Below are 19,170 nucleotides of genomic sequence, written 5' to 3'. Positions count from 1 at the left end.
TAATTACTCAGGGGGTTGTTCAAAATCTGATGAACCTTCTCATGTCCCTGCTTGTGAACAACCAAGCCACAATGATGCTCCCTTTATCCCCAATCATGACACTTGTCTTTGTAGCGTATTCATCTGAATACAGGTTGAAAGGTATTTTCAAACCATTGTGTTATGATTTCTTTATTGACATTTTACACTACGTTCTAAATTCATTGGAATTGGGGTTTGTAGAAATCCATGCATGTTAAGCTCCTTGCCGATTTAAAATTTCCCCTGGTGTGAATTAGTTTGTAATTAACAAGGTGTCTGTTCGGTCTGTACCGTGCTTTTAGCCTAATGGGAGCTGGGATGGGAGCCAGCTCGCACAGAAAGCACACAGAGTAAGCGTAATATACAGTGGATTGATGGATGAACAACGTACACAAGTCATATCCCCATCTGCTCACATTCTCTCAAAGACTCACCCTCCAAAACATTCACATCCATACTTGGCACGGAAGACTGCTGTGCCCCAGTTCTCCAGAAGTAATAAAAATGTATTTACACTCTGCCTCTCTTAACCATAACAGAGGGGTCTGAAATCCCTTTAAGTTTTCACGAAAGTCCCTGAAAATATATCCAATACTATGCATGGGAATCTAAAGCAATCTCATGATTCAATATGAATTCAGGAAGCTACCGTGCGATGCGATTTAATTAACCATCATTGAGGAATCTCAAGAAGTAATTTATTCTCTTAGTGTACATATCTGACGTACTCTCACTTTTATAACACTGTAGGTGAATGCTTACAAATGCATGTAGCTCAATTTTACCTTTAATCTCAAAGAAGGATCAGCAGGCTTGACTGCAGGCTTTAAACTTGTAACAAAAACATCAAACACTCTTGTTAAAAAAATAATAAGAAAAAAAGAGGACATTAATCTTGAAACTGGACAAATCTTTGTTTGTGCGAGTTAAGATCTCATGGTTTTCGTACCAGGAGGCGCACGCACGCATAGTGGTCAAGAGTGTGACTGAGTGCAATGCAGTGCAAGGGGATCTGTCATCTTGCATATTATTTCTTACAGTCATGAAAAGATTAAGGGGATGGGGGGGGGGGGCTCTGATACTGTACCTCCTGCAAGCTTCAAGTGCTGTAATAAAAGGCAGACACACACTCTATTCTTTCTGTGTCTATGTGCTTCTAACGTCAATGGTAAAAAAATGAACAAAATAAAAACATGTGACTTATTATTTTAGATTCCTGGACAAACAAAAAAAATCTAAAGAAATGCATGTGTTCTACAACACCCCCGCCCCCCCACTTGAAAAAAGTAGAATCCAATGATTTGCAAACCCCTTTCTGCCTATATTTAATTGAGAACACTAAAGCTCAAACTCATTAGCTGTTTTCCTCAGAAAGAGATTGAGTCACTAATATTTAAACCTGTAAACAAGAAACCAACATTTTACTTATTATAAAAAGGCTCTGAATTTCCAGCGTATAATCGACAATAATCGTTCATTGTAAAAAAAATATGATTTATGCAATAATGCACTTAATTATACCTACACTCACTTTACACGTGTTAATTTTTCTGGGAGGGCTAAGAACAATTTAATTCCAAAATTGTTACAAACCCAGTGAATCATTGTTTGCTCTCACGGCACAACAAGCACATCCGCTGGGTGTGGGTGTGCCCCCGATGAAAGAAAATTAATCAAAATGCAAAACAGTTTCTAGCTTAATTTGACGGCGTTTATGCAAATGTACATCCCTTTCTCTAATTTTCCGCTCATGTGTGTGTAATGTGCATTGAAATAGCCGTTTAGCAGTTCTGACAAATGTTACGGCCAGGTGGGCTGATTGTAGACCAAAATTTACAAGTACCGGTAATTAAAAAGTTTAATATGGAAAAGGTTGGTGAGAAAAGTAATAAGGAATTCAGTACTTGATTGAGTTTCTGAAGTGGTCTTCTGCAGGATTTTTGACAGTGCAGCTGTTCAGAAGCCACAAATCTGCTTCGGCTGGGTCATCTGGGAAAAAAAAAAAAAAAAATTGTTGTTCATTATTTAGTTAGGTTATGATGAAATATTTTTAAAAAATAGACATTCCACATTATGCAGACACTTTGGTCCTGCGCCATTCTAGTCTATGGAGAAAGGTAAGGCCTTGGATGTGTGACTTCCCACTATTTTTATGAATTCTTTTTTTTTTTTTTTCCAACATTTTCCTTTTTTTTCAGAACATCAACTGAAACGCATGCATTAAGGAAGACACAACTATCTAAAGCAGTGGTTCTTAACCTGGGTTCGAATGAACCCTAGGGGTTCGGTGAGTCGGTCTCAGGGGGTTCGGCAGAGCCTCCACTGCGAGGGCCGAACACACCTGAATGTTGTGTAAATTTGTGATAACGCATATCTGAACTGGTTTTGTAAAGGCAACAGCAGAAGTCACTGATTTGCTGGTATCGCTGTTGTGAGTTTATGCAAGATTGAGAAAAAAAAAAAAACATTAACACAAATGAACATGCTTTGACAACAGAAACAATAACAGCCAATCATGAGTTCCAAAGTTTGCCATTCAGTTTTCTTGATCAGTGTGGCAAAGTTACTTGCAATGACTCAGCATGTAAGTATGCTTATCCTTCAACAACTCTATGAAACGCTGTGATTAGGAAATCCCTGGAAAGTTGGATTTGCATAACATTTGCATAGGTATAGGAGTGTAGCCAATGGCAAAGGAGTGATTTGCTCAGTTTTTGCATATCATGGCCATCAGGCAATTATGTGAAATGTTGTTACTGCAGATGTACGCAAAAAACTGTTGACTTATCTGATGAAGAAAACCCCTGAGGGTTAAGACAAGCATCCTGAAATTTGTGAGCATGTCTGTACTTTAAAAACTTGGTTGAGAATTATTGAACAAAGAGGACCTGGAGAGATCAAGTGGTATGAATGGTAGTATGAGCTATGATACGAAACTACATTATTAAACCTGTATTATTTTTGGTCTTCAGTTTACTACAATTTAGACAGCTATCGGTTTTATTTTGTACTATTAATTTATTAAAAATAATCCCAATTCAGAGTGAGTTGTCGGTGTATTATAATGATAAAGTCTGTTTTGTACAGTGACTGTTCTCCCTTTTATCAGACATAAACAAAAGATTAAAAATGTTATGTATCACAAGAACTAGTGGTATCAGTTTTATAGTATCGGTGAGCACTCAGGAGTTATACTTGCAGCCTGCGTATATATACACGGCAATAACATAAATCACAACTTAATTCCATTTGGACCCAAAGATGAATTCTGATATATATGGTATCTAATATATGGGAAATATTACATCTGACCCCAACAGCTGACCCCCTCAAAGAAATTGAGTATTTCAGTAAAAGAGAGATTGCAGTTGAACCCACGCAGTGAAAATAAGACAACCTTTCCCTGTGTGTCCATGTGCTTTGACTCTGTGTTTATATGCAAGTTATTCATACAGTGTACGTCTGTGTGTTATTCACATATGTGACCTGTGTGTGTGTGTGTGCCTGCACCATGTACCCAAGGTCACAACACATTTCATTCGCTATGGAGATTAGGAGAAAGGGTCAGTGTTGGGGGTGAATTTGTGAAAGCAACATACAGATTGGTGGACAAAAAAACTGGGGTTAAAAGCAAGTGCATTCATACAGAGAGCAAAATAACTGTAACAAATACGTAAACACGACGCCACAAGTGAGCATGTGTAGAAGTAGTTACCATCCAAATACAAGCCAAGAAAAATGAAAAAATGACTTTTTTTTCTGTGCTGTAAGTCTGTTATTGATTTACCCACAGGTGTGTGAAGCACCCCGCAGAGGTAGAGATGAGGCTCAGCTGGAGTGTCAGAGAGCACCAATGCACACACCAAAAAACACATCTAACAAACTGGCAATAAGATGATTTCCCAAAACTCCAAGTATGCGAATGTGCACAACATATAAACAGGAAGTGTAAACTGAGTGATTTGCTCTCATTAAGTCGACAGCTGTTGCTATCGGTAAAATATAATCTTTTTTTTTTTTCTAAAAGTAAATATTCTATGTTGTTTAACTGTATCAAAACATGTTCAAAGCCTTCAGCACGTCTGGCACACCAAACGGTCTTGTCAGAAGTGTGAAACAATAGAATGATGCCGCTTATGAGCGCTATGCAGTTCCCATGGGGATTATTCTATACAACCTTCTAGGGTTTTCAGACCGTCCAGGGAAGTCGAGAGAAGTCAGATCTTACAAAGTGATGTTAGAAAGAGATCTCTGGAGATTCAACTTTCAGCGCACGAGGCCCTTTGATACAGACATCTTTAATTGCCACTCTCGATTATGGATCCATATCATGTACTATAACCCAGGTTTCTTTGCATACTCAATTCGTACGCTTCCTTGCAGACTTACTTTACCAAGTTGTTTACATTTTTTTTCTTTTGTGGCTCCAATAGGGCCAAGAACCTAAACTACAAAATTAAAATTTTGCAGTCAAAATGCATGTCCTGCACTGTTAGTCAACTGTGCTAATTTGTCTGTATACCTGAAGACCTAACGTATGTAAATGTCAAAAGGTGAGTTTCATAAATTACTACCATTTGTATTAAGTGCTCGTGCACTTATGCATTTGTTTGCACACATGATACCACATAATTTTTTTTGCTATTTAACCTAGAACGCTAATTAATACTATCGATAAACCTCATGTGAAAATGGTTTGTGCTGAGTAACGTACCACTGCAGTTTACGTAACATGTACTCATGATTGCATACATGCGAGATGCATGGCATCAGTGCTTTATAATCCTCTTAGTTCTAAATGTTTTTTTTTTTTTGTGGCAGCCATATCCAATTACAATTCTGTTTTCAATTATCCACAGATTTTGTCAGTCACTATCGCCTGCAAATAGCGGGTGTCCACTTGTAAACTATAACTCAATCCTCAAAAACAATGTGTCTGTTTAGTTATATAGGCTTGTAGTATTTCTATTTTTAAACAGCCCAAATGTCGAGAAGAGCTACGGAATTTAATTCTGTGCACCACTGGCAATTCTGACGACTGTACCGGACTTAACTGCTATATATTTCTGATTTCCCTAAGCTTTCTGCTCCAGAAACACTAATCTGTGTTTTTTGGTCCGTGTAATGTTTCCATTTCAGCAGAACAGATCCAAACGGCCCGAGAGTTTGTCAGGCCAATATTTTGGCGCACAGCGGGGTTCGAATGATAGCGTTCACACTTGATCGAACAAACCATACACTGAGAAATAGCACCAGAGTTCATTTTATCCAAAACAAACCTGTCAAGTGTGAAAATGTTTTGCTTCAATTTAGTATAAATTTGATGAGATATTACTTTTGCAGGGGGCTGTGAGAGAATGGTTTTGGGGGAGCCTAACTGCATGTTTTACTTGTTGCAAGATGGTAAATATGTGATGATCATCTTATGCACTTATGGAAATACAGCATATCTTCTAAGCAGCAACTTAAAAGAGCTAAAAGCCACCATGATGAGACGAAGACACCACAAGTATAACACAGTATCTCTGACTCTCCCTTTGAAGCATTTAGCTCTGGTAGACAACATTGAAAGGTAAAGGCCACTGCCAAAACCCCGTTGTGCGTGTGTGTCCACGCACACATGCAAATGTATGCTCGAGAGACACAGAAGATGCAGACAGCGGCCACCCTGGGGCTCAATACAATGCTCGTGAGCTTCACACACACATACTGTATCATGACCCAGTTTTCCACCCGATCCCCCACACATTGCCACACGCACGCGCACACCAACACATTTGTGTTGTCATTTCTGTCTTGTTCCCTCCCATCCTTTCCATCCCATATCTCAATGCTGGCCTCCCGGCACGGCCCCTCTTATCTACTATCTTCACACACACACACACGACACAGAGAGGACATGCTGACCTTGGGATGCAGTGCCATAGAGGGTTATAGGAGCCAGCATGCTGGTGCAAAGGGTAGCTTTGGGGTGAATAGATACACTTGACTGAGCTAACAAGGCCTGTCTGGCCTTATTGGCTAACCAGACTGCTGGATGCCAGGATGGCTCAGTGGACAGGTGCACTGAAAGGCAGTGTGGGGGAGTGACCGCAGTGCTCTGCATCAAGACGACTTGGTGACTTTAACTCAAATATAAATGGTTCTTGGATGGTAAATGAGCATTTGCTTGTATCAAGCTTTCCCACCTTCAAGGCACTCAAAGCGCTTTAATGCTCTACTCATTTACACTACGAATGGCGTGGCATTAGGAGCAACTGCGGGCTCAATATATTGCTCAAGGACATTGACATGATCACAGGGGCTCAGGATTGAACCTAGCGTATTTATCGCACTATAAGGTGTACCTATAAACCTCCAATTTTCTCAAAAGCTGACAGTGCGCCTTATAATCAGGTGCGCCTTATATATGGACCAATATTGAGCCACTACAGCAGGCGTGTTCAAAGTCCGGCCCGCGGGCCAAATGTATATATCTTATATATGGACAAAGTTTTAAAATGGGCCATTCATTGAAGGTGCGCCTTATAATCAAGTGTGCCTTATATATGGACAAAGATTTAAAATGGGCCATTCATTGAAGGTGCGCCTTATAATCCGGTGCGCCTTATAGTGCGGAAAATACGGTACAACCTCTCACATTTACTTTAAACCCACCATTACAAAGAAAGAGGATACACAATAATTAATTTTATTAAATTATGACGTATACCAGAGCTAACATGACCCGTACTAGTGTGCACAAATCAAAAGACAAATTACTTTCAACATGTGTATGTATATTTAAAGATATATGGGCCAAGTGTACAGTATGCGCGTGCACATGAGCCTTACTGACGTGGCAAATTTGTATGGGCCTTAGAGGATTAACGAGTTTCACCTCCAATCAAGTCACACACAAATAGACACAGATACACACACACTATCAGAAACACACTTACACACACGACACACACAGGGGGGCCTGGGGGTTTGGCGGTTGGTCTATCCGTCTAGAAGGGTGAGCAGCCACTCAGGCATGGATGATAATGCAATCAACTGTCATTAGAGGGACTGAATACACGCACACAGGGCACAAATGATGCTCTTTCAGCTGTCAGTCATTTGTTCAAAATCACACACAGGCCATTTTGTTGCAGCAATACAAGTTCCCCAAGCAGAGTCTTTACAAGCTGATGATCGTGCACACATTCCCCAGCGCAAATATTTGAAAATGCAGAGGAAAGGCAAAAATAACATTCAAATATTGTTGTGAGGGCACAACATTTTCCACATTTCCTCACCAGAAATAAATTATCTCATGCAGTTACACAGCAACATGTTACTGCCTGTGCAGTATTATTTCAGTTTAAGAGTGAATATTTTAATGTATATATACTTGTTTTAATTTGTGATTAAGTATGTATAAATTTATTGTATGTGACGTACAAACTACGTACTATTCAGTCATTTTAATTGATTAGTATTTACAGAGGGGCTGAAAATTCAGGCATATTATGCAGGGTGATAATTATGCTTTGTAAAATTATGGCGACAAAGAAAAAAGCAGTTGTGCAATGTGACATTAAAATATTGGAACATCACTGATGGGCTAAATCACCCAGCTCTATCATGCAACATTAAGCTCTTCAGAGAGATGCAGAAAAATTGAGGTCATAAGCTATCACAAAAAACAGCGAGTGAAAACAGACCCTAAAGCCATTTTGGCTCTAAAGAGAGGAGTGCCAAAATTTGATCACATGCGCCATGTTGTGTCCCATGTGGAAACCTCTGTTGGGGCTGCAGACTTGGAAAAATGAAAAGAAAGGATAAAGCCACCTCCATCAAACTAGAGGCTAGCGAGGTCGAGACTATTGCGAGGAGCTGTCAATCGTGTGTGCAGAGTTGAAACTGGTAAACAGGATCACTAGAGATCTTTGCAGAAAAGATAGTCCATGCTTAATCTCATGACATAGCTGGGTGGGCGAATGTCAATGTGCATCACTGTGTTTTCGGAAGCCGGAGTGTTCGCTTAGTTGAGCACAGTTGGGGGCATACCAGAGATATCCTACCAAACAGTTTGACAGCATCTTAAAAACAACCATGCACTTGGGGATTGTCTCCAGTTTTTAACTAGCAGTGAGTCCATTACATCTGATCTCATGGTGCTGTAACATCAAACGGGAGGAAAGTGGGCTAAAATGGGGGGTATTAAAAAAAATTGGGTGCAAAGGCCAAGTAAAGAGGGAAAAGTATTGCAAAGTTAGAGTGAGGCACAAGTTTTTACCCTAGCTGTGATGCATAAGACTCAAATGAGGATGTTGCTTAGTTTTATTTAAGGAAAATTTAAAGAACCTTAACAGCGTCACGTTCTTGTCTATTCTTAGCTTCACTCTAAGCCACCAAAATTGTATTCACTGCTCCATGTTGAAGTGCCATGTTTTCTTTTAAAAATCTGCGCAAACTGCAGCATTCAGATCAGCATTCAGATCTGTTTGACTCAAGGCCTTCAAGTTGAAGCCAATCAACCTGACCTGGCCATTCAAAAAGGCAGCTGGCAGCTGGCAGGACATACATGTGACTGTCCAAAGATTTTTATTATTATTGTGTCATGAGCGGTAATTTTCTCATTTCCTTTAATTTAAAATCCAAAATAATCACGTGTTCGCCCACGTCATAGAACAAACTGTATTAAACTTTAGAAGTTTCACTTTAAAGTTACTCCAATGTGTTGAAGCATAATAATAGGTGATTAAGTCGGGTTAATTCAAGATAATAGGCAAGCAATGCTTAGAGAGAAACAGGAATGATGAATGCTGAGTCAAGCCAAGTACTAATTTGGCTGCCAATGAGTCCACCTGGGTTCAGCAAATACGTTCCAGCTGACAGGGAAAGACTAGAAACACTGAAAAACACGCAATAACATTGAAAACATTAAGCTAGAGAGAAGAAAAGAACTCATAGAGCACATATGAGCTAGAAAGATTCTAGTGGTAGTGATAAAAAAGTGATAATGGCTTCACTGTGATTTTAAATTCGTATTAACGGAGATTTATTGATGCTGCGTGCACGCAGGGGAAAGAAACGATTTTTGCCACTGCACATCCCACCTTGCATAGAGACAATGATATGAAGCCTCAGTTTCAAGCACTAATTGGGGCCAATCACGAGTCTGCGGCCCAGACAGAAAGCCATTATGGTCATCAGTGCAAGGATGAAAAGATGTTCCACACAGTCAGGGAGACTGTTAAGAGTCAAGGGCAAGAAAGTCAGCGTCTAAGGGCAGGAGGAAGGTTAGATAGACAGTCATTTACTTGTGATTTCACTATTACCGCACGTTTCTCCAGAATTATGGAACCTTCAAGATGTCTGCTCAGCAAGTTCACATTTTGCCTCAGTGAAAGAAAATGAAATCAGATCAATGCTGACTAATTAAATATAAAAAGATAGAAATGTAATGCTTGAAGTACCGTAATTTCATGCAAATATAAGACAAACCAGCTAAACTTGGGGGAAAATTAGGGTTTAATAATGATGCCCTACATTTTTGACATTACTGTCATCACAGTTGTTTGTTATTTTCCCTCGGCTATGGCACTTCACTTTCATTAAGAGATGTGCATGCCAGCCGTTGTGTGCGTGTTAAGTGTATTCCAAAAGTCATACATTAGTTTGCAGTAACTATGAAATGGCCTGGATGAGATCCAAAAAACATGCAGGTGTGTGTGTTTTCTTCCTTTTCTTCCAGGTTTGACCCCTGGAACACAAAGAAAAAGAAAGAGCAGCGTAGAAGCCACCTGTATGTAAAAGCTCACCTGCCCTGGATGAACTGTGGCAGGTGGGGCTAAAGCTTACAATTAAATAAAAGTGGGAGGTTGGTGCTGATGTCAACCTCAACAGGTTTACTCTATACTATACAGTATTATTCTTGCTATTATAACCTATTATTATACCATTTTCATAAGAATCTGCTGCATATCTGTTATCCTCTCTAAATATCCATCCATCCATCCACCCATTCGTCCATCTGGTTTCAAAGACTTAAGACGCTCAAGGGCAAAGGTTGCTGCTGTATTGCAACTAAACTGTCCACCCTTGACAAACTAGAAGATAGAGAAGATTTTTAAAGAGAAAGGAAAGCTTTGTGATCAACATTGAGAGCACAAATTGTTCAATCTCTAGACCACACACGCAACCACGCGCATTGTCACACATCTCCGTGGAATACGAGTTCAGTTAAAAAGCAATTTTCTTTGACTTGCCACTGTGGCTAATAACCCTTCCGATATTTACGCCTTCATATGTTAAGTAGCCTAATTCGATTAATAGTGATATGAGGCCTTTATCCGTCCGTTTTTTACTCATTTCAAAGTGGAATTGAAACAATTTAGGTCATCTGGCCCCATATTCCCACAACCAGGCTGAGGGACATGCAAATCAGATGCAAATGCCACAAAAATGTGGAACTAGTCATGGGCCTGAGTAATAAATACTGAATTTAGCCTCTTGGCATTCCAAAAACAGCCAGTTGGGGTTCAAATGCAAATGGTATGCAAATAGCCCAGATGTAGAGCGTTTTTATTTTTCCTGATGCACTGAGCACACGGGGGCATCCTGGTGGCTTCGAAGGCACAGGCCCATAACACGGCCATATGATATCATGGTTTTGAAGCCAGCTCATCGTGCAATCCTCGCGACTCATTTGCATTCCTCTTCTGACACTTTCCAAAACGCAATGAGTTGTCCGACTAAACTGAAAGAAAACAGCCTAGAGGTGTGTAAGACATTCAATGAGATGTTAATCAAGAATTTGAGTCCATCAAACATGGAAAAGAGAATGATGAAATCATTTAAAAAAAAAAAAAATACACGGAAGAATAGAAAGATAAGTGCACAAACAAAGGCAGCTGCAGGACGGCAAACTGGCCCAACTGAGATGCAAATCGGATGGAAGCCAAATAAAGTTAGAGTAAGGATGGTAATGTCGTTAAAAGCTAAAGATACTGAGACAAATGAGATGGGGAGAGTTCCTAAAACAACAACTATTGCAAAATTGGCGAGAAAATCTTGAGAACGGTTTCGCAAGACCGAGAGATGCTTCAAGCAGTCTTTCTGAAACAGCTTGGAGAAAGTGAGAGGAAAGTTTAAACTCGGCATGAGCACTTTGAAATAGAGTTGAGGTAAATATGCAAATAAAAATTTAGTGTGGTGAAATAATCTAAGGGAAACATATTTTGCAAAGCAGATAAGCTTCAATTGGCAATGACTTTGCAAATTAAATCCATCATTAACAAACACACATAGCTTCATCTGCACACACCTGCACATCGACCATGTTGGAAATAATCACTATAATGCATTAAATTTGAACTTTATTGCCTCAAACATACTACCAGATCCAAGTCTGGCTGCCATGCCGATGCATTTGAAACAAACACCGCAAAGCCCTTCCTTAATCACAGCCTCCAACCCTCCGTATTATTCTGGCCCAAGTGCTAAGCACATGGTGGTAAAAGGAATGTGGATGTTGGCAGGAAAAGAGATGATTAGAAAGAATTCTCTTACTCAAATGATGCCAACTCGCACACGCACACAAGTTACGTGTCTCTCGCTTTCCTTGCGAATCACCAAGGAAAGTGGATGTATTTTCTGGCTTTGTTCAGCAAAACGGTTTGAATCTTGGGATTATAAGAAATCTGAATGCAGCACCATTAATTTGAATATCCTATCGAATAAAAGAATATGGGGACAAAAGTCATGTTGTAGAAGACAAGGAAGAAGCAAAAAAAAATGTAACGTGGGGGTAAATTACCAGCTCAGTGGCCTAGTAGTAGAGTGTCCGCCCTGAGACTGGAAGGTTGTGGGTTCAAACCCCGGCCTGGTCATACCAAAGACTATAAAAATGGGACTCATTGCCTCCCTGCTTGGCACTCAGCATTAAGGGTTGGAATTAGGGGGTTAGATCACCAAATGATTCCCAAGCGCGGCACCGCTGCTGCTCACTGCTCCCCTCTGCCCCAGGGGATGGATCAAAATTACATGGGGATGGGTTAAATGCAGAGGACAAATTTCACCACACCCAGATGTGTGTGTGACAATGATCATTGGGGCTTTGGGACTTTAAATTATCAATGCCTGCCGATTAATTAGATTAGTATTATTATTATATTATTTAAAGTCTGGGGCAATTTATCCCTACACTACAACAGTATATATAAAAGCGCACAAAGTTTAAGGGAGGAGAAGCAAATAAGTCATTTTATCCTTTTATGACATTATCGTTTTTCAGAATGAGCCTGATTAGTTAAAAAAAATATATATATATATATATATATATATATATATATATATATATATATATATATATATATATATATATATATATATATATATATATATATATATATATATTGGATGTTTTTCTCTCCATAAACAAAACCATGCCAATTCAATTTGGAACGGTGTGGTTCATCTGGTCTAAAATTATGTTGAATAACTGTGTTCAATAAGCGTTCTGCACCAAGAGGGAAAGCGAACCAAAGCTTGAAAGCACCATGACAGTCGGTCTAACATGTCACAAATATGCAGATGTAATATGCATCATCTCGACATCAGTAAACCCGTTTCAATAGAAACATCTATGGAGCATCCAGAAGATTCTTAACATACCTCAAAGAGTCTCAACTGATACATTGCGGAGAACTTCTAAATGACACCAAGTAGCTATGGAATATTTAAGTTGCTCGCGTGAGAGCTTCCATGCATCAGAGCATGAATACATTAGTTAGGTGGTGCAGACATGGTTGTATCCCGGAGAATTTGCCTCCAAATGAATAAATCATGACAAAATGAAACAATTTGATGTGTTTTTCGGAGTAAATAATACATGTATCGGGTCACAGTACGTGTTCCATAAGAAATCGCAATGGGGAAAAAAAAAAATGTTAACACGAGTGGAAAGTGAGTGTACTGTACTTGCTGCAAATGTACACGTGGTTCACACACCTCGACAGACACCAAAACGCACAGGTACACATCACCCTCGAATACATTTCAATGACAGCAGATGGCATCAAAATTATGGCATGTCCTGTCACCGTCTTTTCATATGCTAATCTGCCGGCTGTATTCATCTGAATCTCTTTAATGTGTGGTCAGGATCTAAATCAAGCTGCGAATGGATAACAACACACCAAGACAGAAACTCGCCAATGCGTCACCAGACATTGTGAAGAGACAAGCCGGTATTTCATGTATTTTTGGAGGCTTTCAAATTAGAAGGACTCAAGTTATAATAATTCATTTACCTATAAAAGGGCATCCCACCTCAAATTTGGCTCACCGTGACATGTTATATGCGAGTACTCATTCTGTCATTCAAACAGCACAGTGGGGGTCCTGCTGTCATCTGTTCCACTCAGCTCATTTGCAGCTGTAAGCCACGCTTCAAGCCATCGCTGATGAAAAGTTGATCGCTCCCCAACCTCAAAGTGAAGGCAGTGACAGCTGTAAAGCCACCTTGGTTCAATGGGGAAAATACAACAGAATTGTTGCGAACAAAGTTGATCTAAAAGGATGCGTTGCCTTTGAACTATGCAAAACCACACCAAAAAATATCAATCACTTCTTTAACAGTGAAAGGGAGGGAGGAAAAAAAGTTGAGCAGATCAACAGGCCACTTGTCACAGACCGGAGACAAAGTGTCAAAAAAGACGACCTCAGAGTTTGACCTCATGTTCAAGGATCATCACAAGATGTCTTCTTAATAGTTCTGCTTCATAATTAGTTATTTAAGAAGATGGCAAAGCAAATACAAATCATGTTCTTTGCAACATAAAGACATGACATGAATAGTGAATACCATGCCACCATGTAGAAAAGAAACTGTAGTGTCTCTGCCCCAAAAAAAAAAAAAAAATGATGCCATTCAGTCATGAGACTTTTAGTGGGATGATGTCAGGCATAACTGGCTGCCTCTTTTCTTTTCAGTTTTGTTCAGTTTGGCACCACTGTATCAAAATAGTATTTAATGTTGACCCTTATGCAAGTCACAAGATAAAATACACTGGTCTAAAAAAATAGGAGACTCATGATCAAAATGAAAATAAATGATTAAAGATTGCCACTGCATAACTAATTTCTGAAAATTAAGAGAATAAAGGATCATCAGAGGCCTCATTTATTAAAAAGAAAATGAAGCTGTACACATTCACGCAGGAAAATATTATGGGATGGCACTGATGAACTGGGGACAGATATGTCCTTCATATAAATTAATCTTGGTATATATATATATATATATATATATATATATATATATATATATATATATATACGTATATATATATATATATATAATTTTTTTATTTTTTTTATCTTCAAAATAAGGACCCTAAGGAAAAAGGTGGAATTTAGGTAACTTAGGTAATATATAACTCTAAATAGAGGTTTAAAAAAAATGGGGGGAAAAAAAATTGTCAATTTAACAATAAATAAAATTTTGAACACTGTCACACAACCCTAAGCCTTTAAAAGAATATAGCTATAACATATATAAATTGGCCATTTGAGAATTAGCAAAGCTGCCAGCTTTTACTTGAATACTAAGAGGGCAGCTTGGCTAACACCAACACTCATGGATGGCAGTGAGCTATTTTCCACAAGGACGACTGCAGGCATGGTGATTGCTTTGGGTCATGTAATTATCATGAAAAACCATTTGTGTGTAATTTCTTAAATGCCAACAAAGCCATAGTAGAAAACGAGTATAGTAGTACAAGAACAAGGCATATTTGTTCGTCTACAAAGTCAATGTTTTTATTTTCAATGGAAACCCTTTTGAGAATAAATATGCGCAGTTCAGCCACAATAAAACACCATTGTGTTTTGAATGCTGTACAAAAATGAAAGCACACACTCGTTCCAGTGTAAACATAAACAAAAACAAGCTCAATTATAATTTGTCAACAAAAAGCCAGCCGACAAATTGTGGTGCTTAAGGCACGTTCACGAGCTGCTTGCTGTAGATTCATGCAAGCTTTACCCTGGTCAAGCAATGTCCTGCCAACGTCTCCAATCATTTTTTTCTGCTTAGTGATCAAGGTTACTTTGTCCGACGCAGATTCAAATTAAACCGGCTGCTGAAATCATTCACAGCTTTTAAATCTACTTTATCTAATATCTGAGCTCTCACATGGAAATCTAACACATAGCCAAGTCATTTATATGTATGAAGGAAAGATGAGACAGGGGGGCGTGTAGAATTAATTTATTACAAAACCAATGACATGCCCATACACACAGCAGTAGTGTCACACACTGCAAAATACTTGAATTCTTTAACCTTCCCAACTGCTCTCATATTCCTTTTTTTCCCCCCACAGGTCTTTTATACAGCATATAAACCAGTAAGCCCAAACAGTGTTCAATCGAATGTAGCAAAGGCTTCACTTGAGCAGGTGGTCTTACACGAACATGCACACTTTGCTTTCCATTTCAGCAGGTGGTCAACAATTATGCCACTAATGTCTGAAAACTAAACCATGTTCTAAAACGATACAAAAAGGTAAACGGTAGGAGGGGGGGCTTGAAAAAACATTTGTTGCATGCCCTTGAAAACCTCATTGTGGATTTCTTTTGCTTCAAACTCATTGGCACTGACTCATCATCATCCTCGCGTCACATTAATTGCTAACGTCTTTCAAGCGGTAATTTCTTTTTTATGAGAGAAATTAGACATTTGTTTTTGTTGAGTAGAGATGACAGGGACAACAAAAGAGAGGAGAAATTAGTAGAAAGAGAGAGCAAAAAGATCAGCTTTCAATGGAACGGACAAGCTAATTATTCCAAATAAGCGACTAAATGACAACCAGACAAAGAAAATGTCAACGAATATCGATCTGTTTTTGCTACTTTCCGGGCCACTGTCAAGCAATCAGTTACATTATTTCCAAATGTGTCCTAAAAAGATGAACAAGCAGCAACAACTTCCAAAAATGTAAAATAAACTAAATTTAGCTGGTGCTGATCCAAAATTATTATTTATTTCCAAAACTTGTTGGACAATTCCTCTTCTCTGTGGCTTCGATTTTATACCGTTGCTCAAATCACATTTATGGTATTCCCTTGTGGGTATTTTAAATCCCTGCAGAATGCAGGCAGTTTTCCTGGGATAACAAGGGGTGACTCGCTGGATGACTTTTGTGGGGAATAGGGAATACATCACCAACCACCCAAACCCCTGGCGGGAAATCTCATTTCCAGTATCTCCTATCGTATATCCCCATGTTGCTTCATTAGTTGATGGACCACATTGAAATTAACAATACAGCATATAAATATTGCAAACATGTTGAGAATCTTTTTTTCTATCTATCCTATTGCCTTTTTAGTGTGGGTAACAAGAGCAACGTCTTTTGGGGAAAGCATTTTTCTCAAATTGTGGTGAATGGCACTGGAGCAGAGCTTATTTTCAGTCTCTATGTTCTGTTATCTCGACTGAAGACGACATCAGAACTGCTCAGGGTGCAGAAAACGACCAACCATGGCAACAACTAATTAACAAATTAATCAATCATTATTTTTTTATCATAATTAAACACTTGGTTAATTCAAAATGTCCAAATTCAGATTTCTGTAGTCGTCCTTCAACGCAAACTCGGCATTGAATCAAAATAGGACATTTGCAAACATCTGCTATCATTTTAGAAACTAAATATTGTTTACTGATTATCTGTCATGTTATGAACCAAACCAGTAACGGAAATATAATTAATCTTTGAGTATTTTGCGCCTTGTCAAACTGAAATAATGTCCAGAATTTTGACAACCGGGCTGGAAATTAAAACACTTTTTTAATCTGATCCTTCGATTAATAGATAAAATAATCAACAGATTAATCGATTAAGAAATAAATAACTGGTACTTGCAACCCTAGCTCAATGTAATGTAACCAAAATAGCAGTGCGGTAAATCTACACATTGGTGGAGAAGCAGAATCAGTACAGCAGAGCCGTGATTTATCGTTTCTGTTTTGACTGACACGCTCGCTCATGCAGTCTGAACACCATACGTCTTCTATTTTCATAGTCGGACATTTTCAGCATTTGCTTGCACATGCTGAATTGCAATTGTTTTCAAAAACGTTCAAATATTTTTACCTTCTCAGGCACAAAACTGCAGTTGTCATGTCACCAAAGTGAAAGTGTCACAACTTTTCTCGGCCTCGTCTTTTCAAAAGAAGCCGTTTTCATTACATTTTTGATGTGGTCAAAATTCCTATCCTCAGAGTAATCAATAGATGAGATTGAGCAATGATCCCTCCTTTCCTCGTGCAATCCCACTCTCCCCTTTCCTCCATCCCTATTTCTCTCGAGGGAATTTTAAAAGCAGGCTAGGCTGGGTTACCTAATCCCATCGCTTCTAAAAGGTTCCTGGGTGCTGCAAACATGAGGGTCACCTTGTAGGATCACCCGGACATGCACACGCATGCACGCACACACGCACAGGGCTTGAGATCACTCCAATTTCCGAGCATCTAAATGGTTATACTTGACGGCTGAAACTCATGGTTTATTTGTAGGCTTTAGGCGAATTCCAGACTATGGAAAATGTTTGTTTAGAAGTTTTTATCTCCACTTCAAGTACAAAATGCAAATTTTTAGCGATGTACATTTCTGTGTTTATGTGAGACTAAAAAAAATAAGGTATTTTTTAAACGCAGCCACTCAGTAAAGGATAATTAGGCATTCCGTGTGTTTAGGTGACAACTTTAATATTCAAAATGCTTTAACCCTGTCAACAAAAGAATTTGCATATTCATATTTACGTATTACCAACCGCCTCGGCCGTCATATAACTGCTCCCCGCTTTTAGAGTCTTAGTATAAATAGAAGCAAGTGCAAATGTAATGATAAACATTATTTCAGTGTATGCATTTAGCCATTTAGTGCATCCAGTGTCAGCTTCACTTGTCTATTGTTATTATCTCTTTACCTTTAAACCGCTTGAGCTACTACGGCATATAGTCAGGCGTGCGGCTCGCTAGTATCTGCTTCTGTGAGACCGACTGTCGCTTTAAATTTTGCATCTGCTTCTTTCGGCTTGCGACCTTGATCCATTGTCCCGCGGATACATTCTCTCATGTTTTCCTTACATCGTTTTCCCTTACATCATTGTCCCTCTCCGATCCGGCGATGTGGACTGTGAGACACATATAGGAGAGCGTTAGCGGAAAGACAGTGTGCGTGTTCACACACATAAACTGACAGCTGTCAAAAGCTCACACACACCGCATCACACATTAGCCCTATATCGAAGCGCTTCTCGCTACCTCAAAGTGTATGTCTGTCGAACGACCAAGTGTGCACGTTTCTAAATGTGAGAGGAGGAGTTAAAGGGAACATTTTAAGGCTTCACTCACTATGACACGGCCGCGCGTAACATTGCGTAGCACACGGCCGGCCAATCAAAAAGATCCTCACCCTGCGATTTATGAATGAATGAGGTGCTGCGTCTGCAACAGCCACACACTAAAAGCGAGAATACTCTGCAGTGATGTAATGCAATCATTCGGAGTGGATTAAAAATAAGTGGTGTATGACAAATATTACATATAACAAGTTGAGATGTTTCAAAATAAGCATAAAAGGACATTAAATTAAAAAAAAAAAGTCCAAGGGCCAATAATATGTCATTTGCATTTAATCACAGGAAAACCGAAAAAAAAAATATATATATACAAAATGTTCTTCCCAGCTCAAATACCTGCAGACCTGTTGTTCAACCTCATCTTAACAAAACACCTCACACCCCCTTCAATTGCCTGTGACCAAACAAGGAACTAAGAGCAGCCCATTTGGCTGACACTGTGTACAAGGGAGTCGTTTTGCCTAACCGCTATGTAAAACTCATAACTGAAGTGTTTTGTGTGAGCACGGCTGGCAGTGACAGAGACAGGGAGGGAGAGGATTGCATGAGAGCATTTATCTACACGCCTTTCTATGAAGTCAATTTCTGGCACATTGTTCCAGCCTCTCAACTAGCAGTGCACTATGGCGGGTTAACAGTGCCCTCTTTGGTCGTACAGTGGGAGACATTAAACATGTGGGCCAGCAGACAGACAGTTGAGCAGGTGTAAACACAATAAAAGCAAAGCGACCCACTGCAATC

The 19,170-nt window shown here is 39.2% G+C and overlaps 1 protein-coding gene across 8 annotated transcripts in view; it reads right to left on the bottom strand.

Annotated features, from left to right (window-relative positions):
- Positions 1 to 19,170, bottom strand: part of cdkal1 (CDK5 regulatory subunit associated protein 1-like 1) — a 250,989-nt gene that overhangs the window by 227,324 nt on the left and 4,495 nt on the right. For all 8 annotated transcript variants that reach the window (XR_007483875.2, XR_007483876.2, XR_007483877.2 and 5 more), the window contains one exon: positions 1,926 to 2,010. Coding sequence is in view for 4 of the 8 variants with exons in the window: in XM_049730254.2 (XP_049586211.1) it covers positions 1,926 to 2,010 (85 nt within the window). In the remaining 4 variants the exon portion in view is untranslated. The remainder of the gene's footprint in view (positions 1 to 1,925; positions 2,011 to 19,170) is intronic.

This window comes from Syngnathus scovelli, chromosome 9, assembly GCF_024217435.2.
Source record: "Syngnathus scovelli strain Florida chromosome 9, RoL_Ssco_1.2, whole genome shotgun sequence".
Taxonomy (NCBI): domain Eukaryota; kingdom Metazoa; phylum Chordata; class Actinopteri; order Syngnathiformes; family Syngnathidae; genus Syngnathus; species Syngnathus scovelli.
Note: the sequence above shows the minus strand (reverse complement) of the source record. Positions and strands in the feature narration are given on the sequence as shown.